Below are 19,572 nucleotides of genomic sequence, written 5' to 3'. Positions count from 1 at the left end.
AATTACATATACAATTCACATTGAGTTTCTGGCAAAAGATGCATATTTTCTTGGCCAATTTTAATACCTGTTGGCTTCAAGGCATATTACATCATTGTAACTACACTATCATATAAGTCGTGTCTAAAAAGAAAAAAAGTATATCCATGAACAATCGTAGACGAAAGCCATACCACCCCTCATACCAAGTCCTCGGAGTCGTATTTTCCCAGAAAAGAAACTGTACCTAGCAATGACCCCAACACCCACTATTTCTACTCCAGTACGACATCTTACACGCACCTCAGGAGTTACACCCTTCGTACATGATTAAAGGAAAATAAGAGGGAAAAAGGGAAAAGGAAAAGCAAAACCCGAAACCCGCCATAAACAGTTTCCTATGAATATGACGCAGTCCATAAGTGCGAACTATTGAAATCTATGCAGTTAGAAGTTTTCACTCCCATGACTTTGCGTAATTGACTCGGACACCTTTGGTAGCAGCCGAGGTTTCACCAACGAAGAAGTCTCGAGTGAAATCAACGTCTCGCTCCCGTACAGTATCATACAATTCAAACCGCCTACGATGAATCAAGGTCGCAATGGCAATGTATAACTCGGCATGAGCCAGACTAGACAAGGTAAGTTAGATCAAGTTGATAAAGAACATGGGTTAGAGGAGACTTCTGCTACATAAGGACAGATGTAGTAGACACTTTGACTTACTTAATACCGATACACATGCGACTCCCCCGGCTAAAGGCCACAGAATACCGGTTGCATCTGTCTAGGTTGGGGTTGCTTGGGAGCCAGCGCTCGGGCTGGAACACCATGGGCGAAGGAAAAATCTCTGGGTCGAAGGAGATCTCGCGAAGTGTCATGCTCACTGCTGTCTGTGAAGAGTATTGTTAGCGCTTCCAGTATCAGGATCAAAGTTTCTGCAATGGTCGACTTACCCCTGCCGGCAATGCCCAATCCTTGTATTGTAAGACCTCGTCTGGAGCGACACGGGTCAACCTCGCCGTTATTGTGCTCATTCTCAAGGCCTCTTTTATGACAGCAGTCTATTACATACAGTCAATATATAAAGTGATGAGAGCAGGAGCTAGGTCAACGCACCAGCCATGGTAAACGTTCGAGATCAGCAACTGATGGTCTCGAAACACCAGACATAACTGAGTCAACCTCTTCTTGCAATCTTGGGAGAACATTTTGTTTATCGGCAAGAATAAAGTAGATTGCTGTTGTTAAGGCACTGGCTGTTGTCTCGCCCCCTGCTGCTAATAGAGTAACAGCTTCGTGTGAGATCCGGTTGAAGCGTTTCTCATGCGGAGGCAACCCGGTGTGTTGCAACAAGGCGCGGAATACTGCAAACCTTTCTTTAGGGTTGCGACTAGACGATGAGTCTAGACCGCTCTTCTCGTCCTGTTCGTATTCCGCGACAGCTTGTGAGGCTTGAACTTCCATGTCCTGTTGAGTGTTAGTAAACCAGCCATGAGTTCTTTCATGATATGTAAGCATATAAATGTGGTAAAGAGAGTCAAAAGGATCTTGTATGCTTGAAACAGGGTGTATGTTACGCAAGAGGAACACAAGTACTGAAAAGAATTATGTGTATCAAGCAGGGATGGGCATCGTGGGACTTACATGGTGCATTGCTGCCACTCTGGCCATATTCAAGGAAACCATTCTCATGAATGAAACCGGGATCTTTTGTGAAAGTGGGATGATCCAGTTAAATTGCCTGGTATAAGGGATTATCTTGGCTAACGCACGGATGGAATCATGCCACTCTTTCCCCTTCACCTCATCATCGAGTAGGTCAAATGAATGTCCAAGACAGTATTGATATACTACATCGGTAGCGAGGCAGATGAAAAGGGTGCGCAGCTCTGCATATCCATCGCGGGCAATCTGGATGTCGAGCCGTTCAAGGAGCAGGTCAATCTTGTCGTATATGAGTCCCTCGGCCCTGATGGCACAGGACCTAGAGAATAAGGGGCTGAGGGCAGCACGACGTCTTCGATGAGTATTGTGAAGAGCTGTTCCGAATACTAAATACTTAGGTTGGCTTTTTGTTGTCCACGAAGGGGCTAGTCGAATAGTTACCTCCTTTTGGGGTGCCTGCTTGATTGGCTGCGGGCACATATTTATCTCGAATACCCTGTAGCTGATTAGCTATCCACGACACTAGGATTGCTGTTTGAATTCCTCTTACTTGAGATGAACTGACTAGTAACGTGTCTACCCAAGCCGAATCACTAACATGGATCTCAGCAGGACTAATTCGTACAATGGGACCTATTTTTCTCTCTTAGACTTCAATTATGGGGCATGGTAACGTTTGCCTTACCATAAGTACTGTGAAGCTTATGCAACTTATACATGAACTGCCCTCCAGGGTTCTTGAGATCGTGATATGTTTCATACCAGCCAGTTGCAGCCGCTATTTTGGGACCCGGGAATTTCGCTAGAGGATGAAGATAAAGACGATAAATTAGAGTGCTGATAAGATACAGCAAGGCCGCTGAAGAAAGCAATACCAAAATCGTTGAGTTCGCCATCTTGGTGTGCTAGTAGTCCAGTCGTCCAGCAAGAGCTATGATCCTAGGAGGACATGAGGGAATCGTATGGTGAGGCGGCGGCAGCATTTATCTTGTGGTACGACAGGGGGGATCATAGACTCGGAGGTTGCCCCCCCAAAAGAAAGCATACTCACAATAACCAGTCCCAACATATTCAGGAATACATACGTGCAACATCCCACTGGATCGAGGGTCAATCAGGCATCCGGGGCAATGTACGAGGGCTGTCATTCAGCACGGACGACAGGGAACATCAACCGGCGGCGTCATCGAACGCCAATCGCTGATAGTAACCCCCCAGCAGACTAACACACATATCTACACACCAACAGTACACAGCCGCTATCTGTACAATGTTGGAAGCACAAGGATAAGCCTCACCACATCTGCATCGCATTCCTAACAATGAGCACATGACACCGGAGTGGAGTGTCTAGGACTTGGTATTATTTTTGTTGGCATCTTCTTGCAATCCTCCATCACGAGGTTGTTTGTTCTGAGAGCTGGGCTAATTAGCTGTAATACGCAACATGCGGCATACTACCCTTCGGACATACCTATGATGTAGAAGTGATGCAGGCAGCTCTGGTTTCGGTTGCGATTGGACGCCTATGAGCGACGGTCCTACGTCACGCAGCCAATGCGGGCGCGCAAAAAAAACTTCTGATATTGGGAGGCAATACGACGACGCAGACCAGAGCGCAAAGGCGGCACCTCAGCTGAGAAGAGGAATTGCCCGATACGTTACACGCCAAGCACGGTTTCCTATCGGATCCAAGTAGATGGGTGAATGGCTACTAGGATACCTAGTTAGACTACGTACCGCATCCGGGTCATTGGAGTACATAATAGAAGAAAAGTAGCAGCGGGCCAGCCTCGATGCGAGCAAAATCTAGATGGGAATAGCCCCAAGGGTTTATACAACATGTGGAGACTCCAGGTGTGTCAATCATGCCTATGAGTAGTGAAAATGCGACGATGTTGGCATCCGGGACTCTCTTTTCTCCTAAGCAGGCTGCAGCGTACCGTCTGTGCGCCTAACCACAGAAAGGATCTAGTAATTGAGACTCTTGAAGCCATCCGAGGCAGAGAATGCGACGACAGGAACTCGGGATAAGCGTGAGCAGGTCGGCGAATGTTCTAAGTCAAGATAGATGCGCATAGCACATCCGCTGAAGGTGGAGTGGTTCCTACCCGTGTCCTTGACTATGTGAGGGCCCATGGCACGAGGGACACAGCCAAAAGTTGGATTGCAAGAGGAGAGATGGCAAGATCGCTCCAAAAAGAGTCCCACCATGGGATTGAAAAGTGTCTCATGGCAATTAAGCAGTGCAGCTGTCACTTTATGACCTGTTCCCGCCAAGCAAGCTTCAAGTCCCTGCTTACTTTCACGAGCGGCCTTGGTTAGGATCTCCGGCGAGGGTCTGTGGAATGTTAGAAAGCCAGTACACTGTATGGAGAACGGACAGGTATAAGCCCTCGAAGCGCAAACCCATAATGCTGATGATCCTTGCACATTATCCCAGTTGTACCTGACACCTTGGTTAAGTGGCTCAAGAGCTTCTTCACCAGATACTAGCCTCAAGCGGTAGACAACAATCGACAGCATGTTTCCGTCGGCATTATCACGAACTACCTCCACAGATCTGTAGAATGGCGGCTTAGTGTTTACGTAAGCACAATTGCGTTGATCCCTTCCATTTGACATCCATAGACTGCATTGGAACGTAGATAGCCGTGGGGGGTATCTGACTGCAATGTTACAGCCGTAGCTGGTTGTAACCTTGTTTGGCAGGCAAGGACCAACCATGTTGCAAAGTCTGGGTAACCAAGTTATCGTCACCTTGAAACACGATGAAACGAAACTCATCATTGTTCTTCCCGTTTTGCGCTCTTAATTAACATGGAGCCATTTCGTATTTAACCTGGTTGTATAGTTTATTTGTCAATGGTATCTGTCTGTCAGAGTTGCATTGATTTACATGTACATATCTCCACATGTCGGTTCTCCAAAGTGAGGTCCGCGAGCTTTGCCCTGCTGGCCGCAACACACCCACATATAACAACTTTGTATGGTTCCCATCAATTAAGGCTAATTAACCTTGATTAACTTCGTGGGAAAATGGTTGCGCTCTTAATGAGATATCCATTTTACCCTCTCACATGAACAAATGGGCCGCAGGTTGCCGAATGTGACGCCATGTAAGATTCGTGTTGGTGTCTCAAATCATGTGCCATTCCGGAAAAAACATCCCGAACCAAGATCGGGGCGATTAGATAATATACCGAAGAAATCTAGAGAAGGATAATTACCCCAGATGTCAGACCAGCTTGTCCAAATCGTGATTCTAAAAATGTAAGCAGGGACATCCATACAGAAGTTGCCGTTTTAGGCAGCCGAGGTGGAGCGAGGATACAGTAATAGTAATGACTCTCAGCCGCTCGAGCATCAGCTTGGTCAAAGACAAAGCAGGGGAGGCGGAGTCGTCGGGATAGAAGGTCAACCGACGTGTGCAATGGCCAGGTTTATGCTGGTATATCTGGTCAAAGGCGGTTGTCTACATGCGGAATGGATGCGGAACTAATAAAAAGGACCGTGAAATCTATATGAATGTGTGTATCTGTTAGCTTCTATTTACCGATCCCGCGCACGAGCGGCGCTTAGGATCAAGTCGCAGATCTACCAAGCCATCTAGCCCTAAGAGTGTAGAGTTCTTATAATTAGATAGGCATCCCTCAAACCCTTCAATAACCTGTCGGAAACCGGCAAATCTTCTGCCTTACCATGGTACTGTCTAAGCGCCGAAAGGGGCTTTCTTCGTTCGTAGAGAACTTGTCTTGGGTGCTCAAACGCCAATTGTCCAAGATAATTAAGCCTGTCTGAGCCCGCCTTAACGCTTTGTCAATTCTGCTAATGAGCACACATGCCCCTTCTTTGTTAAAGAAAGCAACCCCGGACAACCTCATTCCAGGCCCTTCTCAAAAAATTCCCGAAGCTTCTCACATCTTGTATCGGCTTGGGTGACGGCGGAGGTAAACCTCCACAGTACCATGGTCGTCTTGGTAGCCCCATTGATCTAGCAAGTAACAGCAACCCAATCATATTGGCTTTTCCTTCAAACTTAAACAGGCTCAGTTTGAAATATTTGGTGCGAAAGCACCTGTCGACTCATCGTGCCGGCATAGAAACATATACGCTCTCAGTATTGGCGGCTAAGCCAAACTTAGGTATAAACTTTGATATCGGGCTATAAGAAAGAAAGTGGCTGTATATAGCCTTAGTCTAGACTCGAAGCCTTCAAAACCTAATTATGACAACAGTTATCAGATGGTTGCGGTCCTCACAGTTGGTCAACAGATGTGAAAATATTAGTAGCTTTACTATTCACTAGGTTACCAGATACAGCGCAGTGCAGCGACTTCAAAAGTTCAAATGAGTGTGTCCAATCTCATGTAAGTCATAATTAGAGTCACCAATATCAAATGAAAGGACTAATTTCACACGGACCTTGGCAGTCATAGCAGGGTATTGCCTTATAGCGAAATAAAGGCTAATTAAGAAAATATCGCTCCTGATGCCTACGTATTCCGATAATCTCAGTATGCCCTTTCCCCTAAAGAGTTGCTAAGGCTCCTCTATGTTGCATCGTCTGCATGGGTAGGATCAGCCTGAGCGATGACAGAGGCAAATATCCAGAAATTTCCAGTGGCGCCATTAACCCGGGAAGTGGTAGCACCTCCTGAACTGCTTTGATATTCCCTCCGATTTTAAGCATGCTCTCAAGACAAAGCTGAAACACAGCCGAAAATCCGACGACTAATCATTGCAAGATCTAAAGTATGATGCCAAACAATAATTAGGCGTATCTTTTCATTGTCATTATGGCAAAGATGAAGCATTGTACAATGTGTTTGCAATATGTGTAGCTGTGACTGCGGACAAGACGGTGGTCATCATTGTTACATGATATCCGCGTATTTATGACTTATTGATTATTTCGGCTTCTTCATCTTTTTCTTAAGAAATGTTTTCAAGTACAATGAAATCAAACGCTTTGATCCGGTCCATATGCAGGTGTATGTGCGACAATCCGAAGGTGCAACGATAATTTCAAAGCTGGCGGCTTACCTGTATATTTGTCATTCTCAAACGTCTACATCACAATATTGTTATTTTTAGCTAACGTACCATAACTGACGCCTTTAAAATTCGCCGCAACAATACGCAAGCAATTGTCTATAGTCGCAGTTCACACATCTTGTAGCCCACAAAGCCAGCCAATCAGCAGATTTTAGACAGCAGTGACGTAGACGTCCACAGGCTGTAGTCCTTGAGAGAGAACTTTTCATATCCCTGAGTGCCAAAAGCTTTTAGCATAGTATGTTAACCAATCAAGCCGCTCTAATCACACTGTAAAGCCTAACAGGGTAAAACTGGCGCGGCGTCTAAGAAGCGATCTTTTACACCACAAGATGTCCATATCTGCAGGGAATATTATGTTGGTACTTTTGGTTTGCAAGGGTCCGTATCTCATGTCAATAGGCACCAATCTCACACATCATTTAATCACAGCTTAGATGTTAGCTGTGGCATGAAGGCCACGGCATGGTCATCAGCCTTCCCCGTGGGGCTCGGCCAACGGTGAGAACCAACAGCTCGAGCCGCTTAGGGACGGTATTGATAGAATGGGTCATTGAATCCTTGATTGGTTACCGGTTGTATGGCTCGACACTAAATCAGGGAGCTAATTAGGTTGATTAATCCTGGTTATTCCCACTATCAACTGTGTACCATTGGTGCCCGATGAACGCTATAAAAGTACTCATATAAGTGCCCAGTTGCATCTCCAACGTCAAGGTCTATGCAATGGTCTAATGTATATTACGAAGAATATGCTCTAAAATCACTCTTCAAGTTAGCGGCTTGCCTGTCCTAATCCGAAATAGTAGTTGCTGCTGGTTCGACGTTGTAATGGAACGAGCGTGTGACTATCTAAATCATGATCCCTGCTCTAAGCTGAACAAACAGCCACCAACCATCATCGAAAGATTATCACGAACAAATCAACAGAAGAACTATTGATGATAGCCAGTCCAGTCACTTGGGTGCTTCGGGTTTATGGATTAGTTGGTCGACCAGGTTGAGGGGTATCCTTCCGCTCTATTCTCATCGATACTATCTATACTAAGCTCAACCATTGACACACTATATGAGATCAACTAGACGGCCAAGACAAAGGCCCTCGTATGAAAAGTCTACTGGGGGGCTGAACTTGAAATTAAATGATGTTGCCACATTTCATGGCAACAGTAGTGAAAGCCAAATGTTGATTATTATTTTATGATTTACAGTTGTTCTGGAACTTATATGATGCCTCATTCAAAACGCGCTTCTTTATTTGGAATTCCCGCACGACTCCTTGCCATTACCCCCAAGCCAAAAAGTCCCTTCCACCTCAACTATATCATCATCGTTTAATCGATCGACCTCAATGATGGTGCGAGGTGGATATTTGTTTGGATCTAGATGAGAGTTAAAAATTAATAATCCACCGTCTCTAAATATAGCATGCCTTGTAAGCTGAGAGACACATACCATCTCCCCAAAGCTCGACCTGCACCTCGTTGCACATCGGGCGATACCGATACATGTCTGTAACATAGACAACCAGTCTTGTGCACGAAGTGATATCTGCTCCGGCCATATCGGCTAGCGCAGCCATGTTCTGATAAGCTTGTCGCACTCGTGGCATGCCGACCGGCGCCAGCGTGCTGTTTGACGGGTAGATGCCCCTCATTCCTATCGCACTTCATCAGTCTACCCTGGTGCGTATCGAGCTGAGCATCAGATCGTACCCGCGATGTATAATGTATCTCCAGCCTGTGACATAAGGCTCCATGGCCCAGTAACATCGAAGAAATTCTCCGGGTTGAAGATCTTAACTCCCGCTGGAGATGTGTAATTTGGCTCGAGTTTAGCATGTGCCTCGTGCGCTCCTGATAATAGAAGCCCTGCAGCTAGAGACCAATTAATATGCATCTTGCCTTTTTTCTTGCGGATTCGGCGTTTCTATGTGCTCCGACGGGAAAGAAAATAGAGGCGTTCAAGGTAGTTGAATCCTTGTAATTACTAGCACTAGAGCGATATCTCAAAAGAAGATATCGGATGCTGGGCGAACTATGCCCGAACTATTGAACGCAGTCATGTTCCGATAGCGTATCAGTGGATACTGTCACACCTTGGCAAATATCATCAACTATCTTAGGTGATCGAGGCCAAAGCAAAGATAGCCACCAGAGGCTAGCCTACTAAGAAGTGCATATAATAGTTAGGCTACAGCCATCTCGTGGAGCTCCAAGCTTCTCATAGCATATAAATAGCATGCTATGGAATCTATGTCCCTTCTAGTTACTACATTGGAAGAATATTCCGCCCTTGTGAGGCAGCATTAGCATAAGAGGCTCGCGTCTCTAGACATCTTTCTTCCACAGGTCAGCGCGAAGTTCAATCAGCCAGGTGAGCCATCCTTGTCGCTGAAATCATAGCCTTAAAGGCTGATGTATAATAGAACACATTGAACAGGATCATAAGATCCAAGAGCAACTCATAAACTGCTGGAACGGTTCGATGTTAGGCTGTGGAGATCCATCACTCACTTTGATTACCAAAAGCTTCAACGGTCAGCTGAAGCGGCCATATGGTAGTGTTGTTAGCTGGTTGGACGAGTAGCAGTGGGTCTTTCAGATCATAGTCAAATACTTCGGTTGTAGCGCAGGTGGGAAGAGTTTTACTGAAACTAGTCTCTGTGTTCTTGACAAGAAACTCGCCAGTCTCTGCAAAAATAGGAGCAGCTAAGAATTGGTCTCTTAAGCTGCTGTTCTATATAGATAGAAAAAAGAAGGGGGGAAAGACGTGGGTATCACTATTGAAATTTCGCCGGATTGCTGGGTATCAACTTCCTCAGAACTTCTATCTGCCGTGACTGAGCCCTGTTCTTCAAGTCTGCTATGCCACGCTTATCGAGTCGTCTCGTGCCGTTCGAGTAAACCACAGTGAAGTCGGGTACCACTTCTCCGGGAGCAATCACGCTCTTTGGTGTTAAGACGCAATGCTGTGACGCACATATCAGCAAGGTAGATAGAGCTTTTGCACAATGAGGCCATCAAACCTTCCCTAACTGTGCACCTTTGCCGACCCGGCTCCCTACACCCACCTGGCATCCCTCACCAATTATGGTACCTCCGGACTCGATGATGGCTCCGGTTTCAACTGTAGCGTAGTCACTTATTACGACCCCATCACGGGATTCGCTCGGCGTTGGGTCAGCTGAGACTGCTCCGATACTCGTTCGCTCGTGAACCATACACCTCCGACCAATAGTAATCCTGCCATTGGCTGAGTCGAGCTTCGCGCGTGGATGGACTACAGACTCGGAGCTGATATTGATGGTGTGGTTGCCGGTTAATAACGCAGAATCGGCAATTGTGATCGAGGAAGAGAAGTTGACGGGTGCCTTAGGACCAGATTGGACACGCGGGAGAACGGATTGTCGTTTGGTGGAAGACGACATGGTACGCGACGTTGGGCTTGTTCCTTGTTAGGCCTCCTGCTCATAAATAGGCGATATCAGTCTTCATAGCTGCTTCGAGTCCCGAAATCATCGAACAGCTCATGCTAACGCTGTAGCACCTACACTTGTTCGTGAACAATAGGAGGGCGAGCATTGCAGGACAATGTGCTTTCAATCGGTATGTACCCGATAGGCCGATACCCGCTAACCCGAGCTAACCCGGGAAGCGATGTCAGTGGCCCAGACAAGCTTTGCTTGCCACGGGTCTCCACTCCAAGCTCCCCTGGGCCAATCACGATGTCGCCATTTGGGAGCCTTCGACAAGTGCCTCAGATCAATTACTCGACGTCGTTCAAGTCCTCCTTAGCACTCTCATCGCCACTGGACTCTCCCCTCTCCCTGCTCAATTGAGCGCCAATCCCACCTTCACCATGCTGTCCAGGACCACTACGCCGTCGGCAGCCTCTGTGAAGGCTTTGTCGCGCGTCGCCCTCCCCGCCGGCTCGCAGTCCCGGACTTTCGCGACTGTCCAAGAGGGTTCGCCGAAACGCACCTATGGCGGTCTCCGAGACCAGGACCGCATCTTCCAAAACCTCTACGGCCGCTTTCCTCCCGACCTCAAGTCCGCTAAGAAGATGGGCGATTGGCATAAAACGAAGGAGATCATATTGAAGGGCCACGATTGGATCATTGGTGAGATCAAGGCCTCCGGTCTAAGAGGCAGAGGTGGAGCTGGCTTTCCCTCCGGCCTCAAATGGGTGCGTTTTCGCCGCTCCCCCACAACAAGTACATGTCAAGAATATACTGATAAGAATAATGGAAATAGTCGTTCATGAACTTCAAGGACTGGGACAAGGATACTAAGCCGAGATATCTGGTGGTCAATGCCGACGAAGGCGAACCGGGAACGTGCAAGGACCGAGAGATCATGCGAAAGGACCCCCACAAGCTCATCGAAGGATGCCTCGTGGCTGGACGGGCAATGAACGCCACCGCCGCCTACATCTATATTCGTGGAGAATTTATTCACGAAGCCGCCGTCCTCCAACACGCCATCAACGAGGCCTACGCCGACGGTTTGATCGGAAAGAACGCCTGCGGTTCAGGTTACGATTTCGATGTCTATATTCACCGTGGTGCTGGTGCTTACGTCTGTGGCGAGGAAACCTCCCTGATCGAGTCACTCGAAGGCAAGCCCGGCAAGCCCCGTCTAAAGCCCCCGTTCCCCGCCGCTGTCGGTCTGTTCGGCTGCCCCTCGACTGTAGCCAATGTCGAAACAGTAGCCGTGGCTCCTACGATTTGCAGAAGAGGAGGTACCTGGTTTGCTGGCTTCGGCCGAGAGCGAAACCAAGGAACAAAACTCTTTGGTATTTCTGGTGCCGTTAATAACCCCTGCACAGTTGAGGAGGAAATGAGTATCCCTCTACGAGAACTCATTGAGAAGCACTGTGGTGGTGTAAAGGGTGGCTGGGACAATCTTCTCGCCGTCATTCCCGGTGGATCATCGACACCTATTCTGCCTAAACATATTTGCGATGACCAAATCATGGACTTTGACGGACTGAAGGACAACCAATCTGGTCTGGGTACAGCAGCTGTTATCGTTCTTGACAAGAGCGCCGATGTCGTCCGAGCTATCTCCCGGTTATCTCACTTCTATCGTCACGAATCTTGCGGTCAATGCACACCCTGCCGTGAAGGCAGCAAGTGGACAGAGCAGATCATGAGCCGTTTCGAGAAAGGCCAAGGCCGTGAAAGAGAAATTGACATGCTCCAAGAGCTTACAAAGCAAGTCGAAGGCCACACTATCTGCGGTAAGTGAGGATTGATATTTAACGTAGGCTTAAAGTGATGTTATACTAATGTCAGTGTAGCTCTCGGCGAGGCCTTTGCATGGCCTATCCAAGGTCTGATCCGACACTTCAGACCCGAGTTAGAGGCAAGAATGCAGAAATTTGCCGCCGAGAACGGTGGCGAGGCCTATGCCGGTGGTTGGAAGCGTAGTGCGCGTGAAGAAGGCAGACTGATCGCTCCTGGCCAATAGACAATTACATATCAACTAGATAACAAAACGCCTGGCGTAGACTTGGGGGCTTTAGAAGGGGTACTACGCCTTGTACACTTTGCCTAAGTTAACCGCCACTATATATATATATATATATATCCACCGAGCATTATTCAAACAAGCAAGTTACTAATTATTCACCTTTCGATCAATTAATTGTGTGACTATATCGGACTTGGGCAGTAGGCCAACGCCAACAGAACATCTTAATACATAGGTTAATAGGTAGATATAATAAACGGAATAGAAAACGGTTACATCCTCTTATATCACCATATCACTACCCGCCCCAGGCCTACAAATAGGCGTGCTTTACAAGTACAGTACATATGGATGTGTACTTTTTAGTTAGTTACGCCAGCTCCGTCCTCTTCTCCGCCTGGAGACGGAGCACACCCCACTCCTAAACCATACCTACATAGTATACGGCAACTGAATTCTTGGTAAGCATGCATATCCCTTATTCTCACCAAAAACCCAACTTCGAACTGCCGCACCGTTGCAATCTACCTCTGCCGACATCCTACATCGCCAGCTTATTTATACTTACGTATATATATTTAGTCGATGATCTTTTTTTTCTCTTCTCCCGTTAGTACTTATTGAGAAAAAAAATAATAATTATAATGTTCTTCTTGTTTCAGTATTGATAGCATTTTCCTGTTCACCGCCGTTGTTTCATCCGATTTGAAAGTTATAGCTTTTTGACTTTCACGCTGGCGCCTTACTAGATATACATATACATAGTACATACATACTATACCCGCTTAGGTATATATACTGTACGATGTCGTCGCATACCTTTGAGCAATTCGTGAGATTCACGACCGATGCGGGTACGAGAGAAATCAATTCATTACGTCGTTACATTCGCCCCTTCCTTATGGCTCCTATTCTTGTGTAATTATTGGGTATTTGGATTCATGAAGGGTGCTGGGTGGAGCATACAGATACCAGCGACTCTTCCGTCTATTTGTGGCCTTCATCTGAGACTATTCCTTACGCTTCAAGAATTTCGTCCCGATCTCTCTCTCTTCAGTTTCAATTCGTTATCGACTTCTTCCCTTTTCTCTTTTTCCATCTCTGCAAGATTCGGTAACGAAGAAGAAAGGGACACAGAACCACTCCCATTCCTCAAACTCACGCAATTAATCTAAACACCGAATCCTCGTACTAATACTATATCAATACAAAGCCGGCCTAGAGCGAACATTCCGCCTCTTCCAAGCCACGGCGCAGATCCTCTCCTCGTACACCCTCCCCTTCAACATCCTCCTCCTCCTCCTCTCGTTCCTCCCTTCCACCAGCCCTGCTTCTACTCCCACGTACCCCGACGCCGCGACGACGCACGCCGTCCTCGTGGGCCTGCGCACCAGGTTCAACCTCGCGAGGCGATATTTCCGCCTCTTCCGGTTCCTAGAGTCCTTCCACGCTGCGCAGAAGCTGTACGCCTCTATCAGCTCTGGCCCTACTGCTAGAGGTGGTAGTCGATGGGGTGATGCGCCGCTCTGGATCGATGTCTTCGGCCGCTCCTTCAACGGCATGTATCTCCTCCTCGAGGCCTCTACGATCCTCGACGTGCAGCGCATCGACGGACTCGCTGTCTGGGGCCCTGAATTAGAGCCCCTGGTCGCTGTTGAGGGCCAGCGGTTCTGGTTGTTCTCGCTTGTGTGCGGCGTTTTGGCGGGCTTGCTTCGGATCGCTGATCTTGTTGTGCCTTATGTGCCTGCGAAGCAAGTCGCTGTTGTTGGCAAAGAGGGCGAGAGTGTGCATGAGAAGGGCGAGAGTGTGCGTGAGAAGGGCGAGATTGTGCGTGAGAAGGGCGAGATTGTGCGTGAGAAGGGCGAGAGTGTGCATGAGAAGAGTGAGGATGAGAAAGCTGGTGGTAGCGATAAGAAGGCGGAAGTTGACCAGTTAGTCAGAAGACAGGAGGTGCGGTCTCAGATTTCTAATCTTGGCCGTCGTGTCGTGTCTGACGCGCTTGATATCACGTTGCCTGGGAGCGTGGTGGGCTGGGTACCGGCGAGTACAGGCACGGTTGGTTTGGCTATGTTTGTAACGACCATATTGACGAGTATGGATATCTGGGAGAGGTGTGGGCGGGAGGTCGCTAATAGCAGGAAGTGAATGAGATAGCTCGCATTCTATATCAGATAGAAATCCCTATTAATAATGTGACACATACACGAATCAACTCTTAGATCTCCTGAACTGAACAGTTGGGTATTGTATCTATGCCATTTGACACCTTCTAATGTTAGGATGTGCCTATTCCCTTACGCCTTGCCTCTTCAATCGCTGATCCGGTGTATACCATTCTCCCAAATGCGCCCAAAATAAACTATTATATACATGTTAATCCAAGTCCTCATACGTGGACAATGTTTTTTCCGAGTTCCAGTTTCATATCATCTTTTCCCCTTCTAGGATACGCCTGTATGCCGATGCAAGTCTCCTGGCACGTGTCTGCTCGCCCATTGACACTCATTACCGAGAATGCAAGGCCATTCATACGTTTGATCATAAATCATTGCCATTTTCTAACGCCGTTTCCTACCTGGTGTTGAACTCCTTTGGGTTATCTTGCGAAGTTATGGAACTCTCCCACTATCCATCATGATCATATATGCTGTGTGAATGGCAAGTATGTAGAATGAAATTGCGACGAGCAATCTCTAGCTATATATCACAAGATATTTCGACATATACTCGCAGGTTCGTCGCAAATGATGCTGTAATAGGTGCATATTGCGATAGTTTATATAGGAGCTGAGGTCAAAGCCGCCCCTCGGATTCAAAGGGTGGTAGGTGGTATGACGGTAAGGGTCAGACGACAATGCGTCTTATCCTGTTCATTATAGGCCCTATGATTCCCGGCCTATGGGGAATCCAGCGGTGGTGAGGTGCGTGTAGGTGTAGCATCTGACGTCTCTTCAGGCTCGGCTGAGACCACAATCTTTGGTGAACCTTCTGCGTTAAGGATCATGATCGGAGAATGTGAAGAAGATGCTGAGCTATTCCTGTTGCGTATGTGTACCGGCTTCGGCCGGTGAGGTACATCAAGTGTGTCCCGTCTTGCCCTCGAAGCTGAACTGGTGACAGGCGATGTTGTTATCCTACTTAGCTCCGGTGGCGAAGATTCCCTCTCCGCAGCTGGCACTGTACTCGAGCGAGAGGGCGATCGAGGCGGTCGTGATGGTGATGTATCACGGTCTGCAGAGCTCCCTTCAAAGCCACGGATGGAAGCAGCGCTACCAATTCTAGATAGCCCAGGCATGATATTCCCCTTATCTTCTTGCTGGTGGCTGCTTCTATACCAATCTCGAATATCTTCGAAGCCGGCAACCCGCCCAGCTTCGCCCGGTATCTCGGGAAATTCTGCTTTGCCCTCTTGAAAAACCGAGTTGTCATACCGGTCCGGGGCTGGTGTGCCAAGATACTCCCCAAACTGGCTCAGAAGAGTAGCCACCTTATTCCTATGCTTGTTTGAAATTGACAAAGAGACTGGCCCATAAGTCATATTCATAGTGACGCTTTCTAGCTCACTGGCTTCCACTCTATGGTCATGAGACTGTGTAGGCGTGGGAGGGTCATGGATGCTATAGCTATCCATTCGTTCGACGGTTCCTGTGTCACAAGCGGCTACTGGGCCACCGCTGCGTATACTCTCCTGATCGCTATTGCACTGTGTGGAGGGCCGTGGTCTAGGACTCCTTGAGCCTTGGGAGTGGTTGGAACCCGCGTCCTCCTTTTCTTCATCCCCATCAGTTTGAGCATTCACATAAAACAACGAGCCAAGCACAACTAGTGCAGTCGCTACCAGGTTCGCCCATTGTCCTACACTGCTAATCGGCTCTGTTTGATAAGTAACTTGCCGGCTAGAAAAATTGAGTTCGCCCAATACGAGCAAGACAATAACAATACCGCTAAACACGGGAATCTGTATGCTACTTAGGAAGCTCCGGATAGTGCCGTTGATGAAGGTGATCATCTTTGGGGTAGCCCCATTAGTTCCTTCGATGAGATCATTACCACTTATTTCTTCTTGAGCGAACCGTCGTTTCCAATTAATTTCCAGGATTTTTTCCCAAGTGAATATCTGCGTAGAGAGATATAGGTCAGCAAAAAGCGTCCGGTGCTTCTGCGTCTGAGTACCTTCAAGGTGGGTGAACCAGAAGGATGTTGCGTTGCGAAGACCTAATGAATGACAGCTAGGGGGAAAAAACCACTTACGAGCGTGAGTACGGGAGGTATGGAGCTGCCGGCGGCAAGGAGGGTGACTGCACTGAAGGAAAGCCTGTGTGGTACAGGAATTACGGCGGGTTCAGCCGTGGGATCGCGGCGAATTGGAGAATATGGTCCACCTTCACCAAATACGCATTGCAGGCCGCAGTCTGCACTGCCATAGGGGAACTTGAGCAAGTTGAAAGGGTCGATTGGGGTTCCCATATCGTCAAAGGAGCAGCTGTGAGGCTCGGTACGAAAGAATTCGACGGTCAAGCTTAGCATTCCTATGTCTCGCTTAGCACGTTCATTTAGATTTGTCACTGTCATTTCTTACCGGCGAGGAGAAGACTTGTCCATATGAAAATAATGTTTCTTCCGGGATCATTGAAGTAAGTCTTAGAGTTGTATACTGTGATTGGTGCTGCTAGTATTCCTATAGAGCAAATCTGGAAGGCACCGTATATATCCATATCGACGGCGGCTGTAGAACAAGTATTAGATATGTCGAGTTGGTACACCAAGTACAGCACTTACTCTCTACACTACAACATATATCAGCATATTGGTTGAAAGGAATTACAGCTTGTCATCGAGCTCCAAACCTGCCTAGTGTTCTGACAGCCGGCGGAGCTCACACTTCTCCACATGAACTCTGACAGAAAGCCAGGAAAAAGCACTGGAGATGATTCGAGCGACTTACTGAACTGCGGCTAACACTACAGCATGAATAGCAGCGACGGCTGGCAGCAGCAGTGCCGCAGCTAAACATGCGTTTCTAAGCCATTCGGTCCTCCGTGCTAGAACGCAGGTTGCGACTAGGATATAGTAACTAGAGCATCATTTCTGTGAGCAGAAGTTTTGGCAGCGGTAGTATTCGGTATTGGCTTACATTATCCGTGTTCCAAGACCATACTGGCCGGAAACCGGCCAAGCGCATATAACTTGGACTGCGGGCTCAATGGTGTTGTTGGAAACGTGCACAATTGTGTCTCGGCCAATGAGTGAAAGTAGCGGCGGAGTAGTGTTGAAAGGGGGCATCTAGACGGATCGGATACGGCTGGCTGTGCGGGCTATTGAGAGTGGTGAGGCAGACCGATGGGCGCCTTTGATGGTTGACGATATGATGCGAGCCAGAATGGTAGGTAGAAGCACAATTGCGGAGTTGGAGGCTTAGATCCAGATGGAGATATATGTACGCTTATGAAGTAAGACCTGATAGTTACCAACTGGATCTATGCGGGAGAGGGCGCGTGCAATGCATGAGACAAGGCTCTGGGGTTCGAGCCTACATTGGTGTGCATTGATGGGTGAACGAGTTGAGACAGCAGGCGACCATTTCAGTGAAGGGCCCGGGCAGAGAAATCCGAGTAGCTTTTACTTCCAAGTCCAAGGGGGTACGAAGTGATGAAATAGAAGCGTTCGGAGGAGACCTGGCGAGAGCGATAGGAAATGAGATTGAGGCGACTACAGTCAGATCACGAGTTCTATGAGCCGCAAAGACAAGTCGTCATGGCATACATCTCCTTAGCTTGGCTAACACTTACTATACCTGCCTGCCTACTCGAAGACGCCCGTTCATGGCGGTAGGTAGGGACTCCGATTTGTCAGAAGCGCAGGCCAAGTCTTTCAAGTTGTTCGAGCTGAATGGAAGCAGCGTGGACCAGTTCGACCTACGTAGCGTCTGCGGGTGATCGAGATGGATGGAATGAGGCGCTGCTTCTACAGCCATCCGAATCCTGTCATGATGATACCAAAGGTAAGGTTCCTATAAGATACCTATTTGGGTTAGGTGGGGAATTGATAATCAGGTGTATGGCACGGCACTAGACGCACTCTACCGTACTATAATCCCGCATCCGAACTGCAGAGTCAGTGCAGAAATCCCCAGCGACCCCAGCGACCCCAGCGACCCCCAGTGAACAATGAGTGGGCGTCCCCGCCATCTTCTCCCCTCTCCCCTCTCCCCAGAGCCAAGCCAAGCGCAAAATCCCGTCTCCGCTTGACCACGCCAGTCTCTACCTACCTAGGTACCTACTCACTTACATCTACACGACCGCTACTCTCTGACTAGGTACTATACGTGGGTAGGAGTTAGTGGATGGATCGCTTGAATGGGATTACACATTGTGATATGGTCGGTAGAGTGGATGTGTTCGCGAACCTAGAAGCTAAACCTATAAGGATACCGGCAGGCAAACTAGCTGGAACAATCCATCGCAGCCATCCTGTCAGACAAGACAGTATCTGCTACCTAGTAGTACATGACAAAGATCATCGCAGTATAAGTCCTACTCGGGCCAGTGTGTTGTTTCCAAGTAGCGTTAGCTCTTCGTGAGGCTTTTCCCGCAGTCTCTCAAAGGAATCGGGGCCTAATCTGATGTTCTCAGCCAATGACAGATGACAGCGTCTCGTAAGCCTCACATACTTACCGAACACTACTTTGGGCAGTTGGGAAGAAAGACAGAGACAGGCGAGAGGGACCTGCTTATACGCTTGTACGCGAGCTACTTGGCAGTACCACAAGCTCTCAAGCATTAAGAAGTTCTGCCAGAGGGTCAGCAGTATCTGACGATCGACGGTACTGTAAGCTGTGATACCATGTCTACGTATGTAGCTAGCCTGATTGAATGCAATACGATAATAAGCCTGCAGTCCCTAGGTAAGATTATTCAACCGGCCACGGATTGATCATCATCGACCACCAAAGGGAAACTGATGAGAATCGATTTGTACAAACACCACCAGGGAGAGCGCACAGGGCAGAATGGATACGTATCTAGCGTGGGGGCTATGCCTAGGGCAATTCTTGCCTTTGTAGAAACTGTGTAGAACCAATCTTCCCTTGCTTCGAGTGTTTGTCTTCGTCTGTCTTCTCGAAGCCTACGCGATTCGGCATAGAGCCAACTCTTTATCCAATAACATCCCGGTTGCGTTCACCGCCATCGGGCCATCGCGAGCACAGCCACCGCTACGGATCCGCGCCGTCGAATCGTTCATCAGCTCGTCGCCATGAGCTGTACCTTAGTGTGTAACTTCGCCCCGGCTGAGGCCGACGCAAATAACATGTTAGGTAGGTATCAACTATCAACCACTACAAACTCACATCACGGTCATCCCTTAGTCCCTCAGGCAGACTCAGGGTAGA

General features: G+C 48.0%; 6 protein-coding genes across 6 annotated transcripts; 2 read left to right on the top strand and 4 right to left on the bottom strand.

Moving 5' to 3' along the window:
• Positions 1-436: 436 nt before the first annotated feature.
• Positions 437-2,543, bottom strand: F5B22DRAFT_635483 (cytochrome P450; the record flags this gene model as incomplete). Its single annotated transcript, XM_047977152.1, has 8 exons — positions 437-611; positions 706-872; positions 936-1,043; positions 1,099-1,449; positions 1,627-2,033; positions 2,089-2,143; positions 2,198-2,280; positions 2,333-2,543. The coding sequence occupies 8 exons, from the start codon at positions 2,541-2,543 to the stop codon at positions 437-439; spliced, it is 1,557 nt and encodes a 518-aa protein (XP_047832083.1).
• Positions 2,544-3,314: 771 nt separating this feature from the next.
• F5B22DRAFT_86800 (uncharacterized protein) lies at positions 3,315-4,489 on the bottom strand. Its single transcript, XM_047980641.1, has one exon. It carries the CDS (start codon positions 4,435-4,437, stop codon positions 3,619-3,621), a length of 819 nt encoding a protein of 272 aa, XP_047832082.1. The 5' UTR covers positions 4,438-4,489; the 3' UTR covers positions 3,315-3,618.
• Positions 4,490-9,221: 4,732 nt separating this feature from the next.
• F5B22DRAFT_601278 (uncharacterized protein) lies at positions 9,222-10,483 on the bottom strand. The gene has a single exon (XM_047974594.1). The coding sequence runs from the start codon at positions 10,133-10,135 to the stop codon at positions 9,728-9,730; it is 408 nt and encodes a 135-aa protein (XP_047832081.1). The 5' UTR covers positions 10,136-10,483; the 3' UTR covers positions 9,222-9,727.
• Positions 10,484-12,454, top strand: F5B22DRAFT_601277 (uncharacterized protein). The gene is made up of 3 exons (XM_047974593.1): positions 10,484-10,893; positions 10,962-11,949; positions 12,010-12,454. The coding sequence occupies exons 1-3, from the start codon at positions 10,567-10,569 to the stop codon at positions 12,177-12,179; spliced, it is 1,485 nt and encodes a 494-aa protein (XP_047832080.1). The 5' UTR covers positions 10,484-10,566; the 3' UTR covers positions 12,180-12,454.
• Positions 12,455-12,649: 195 nt separating this feature from the next.
• F5B22DRAFT_601275 (peroxisomal biogenesis factor 11-domain-containing protein) lies at positions 12,650-14,401 on the top strand. The gene is made up of 3 exons (XM_047974592.1): positions 12,650-13,036; positions 13,396-14,036; positions 14,058-14,401. The coding sequence occupies exons 1-3, from the start codon at positions 12,988-12,990 to the stop codon at positions 14,325-14,327; spliced, it is 960 nt and encodes a 319-aa protein (XP_047832079.1). The 5' UTR covers positions 12,650-12,987; the 3' UTR covers positions 14,328-14,401.
• On the bottom strand, positions 14,402-18,131 carry F5B22DRAFT_601269 (uncharacterized protein). Its single transcript, XM_047974591.1, has 6 exons — positions 17,317-18,131; positions 17,128-17,256; positions 16,962-16,969; positions 16,762-16,908; positions 16,434-16,711; positions 14,402-16,299 (listed from the first exon to the last, which is right to left on the bottom strand). The coding sequence occupies exons 1-6, from the start codon at positions 17,463-17,465 to the stop codon at positions 15,079-15,081; spliced, it is 1,932 nt and encodes a 643-aa protein (XP_047832078.1). The 5' UTR covers positions 17,466-18,131; the 3' UTR covers positions 14,402-15,078.
• Between the last annotated feature and the right edge of the window lie 1,441 nt (positions 18,132-19,572).

The sequence above is a fragment of the Xylaria bambusicola genome (assembly GCF_022495145.1).
Source record: "Xylaria bambusicola strain CBS 139988 unplaced genomic scaffold F5B22scaffold_14, whole genome shotgun sequence".
In the NCBI taxonomy this organism is placed as follows: Eukaryota; Fungi; Ascomycota; class Sordariomycetes; order Xylariales; family Xylariaceae; genus Xylaria; species Xylaria bambusicola.
Note: the sequence above shows the minus strand (reverse complement) of the source record. Positions and strands in the feature narration are given on the sequence as shown.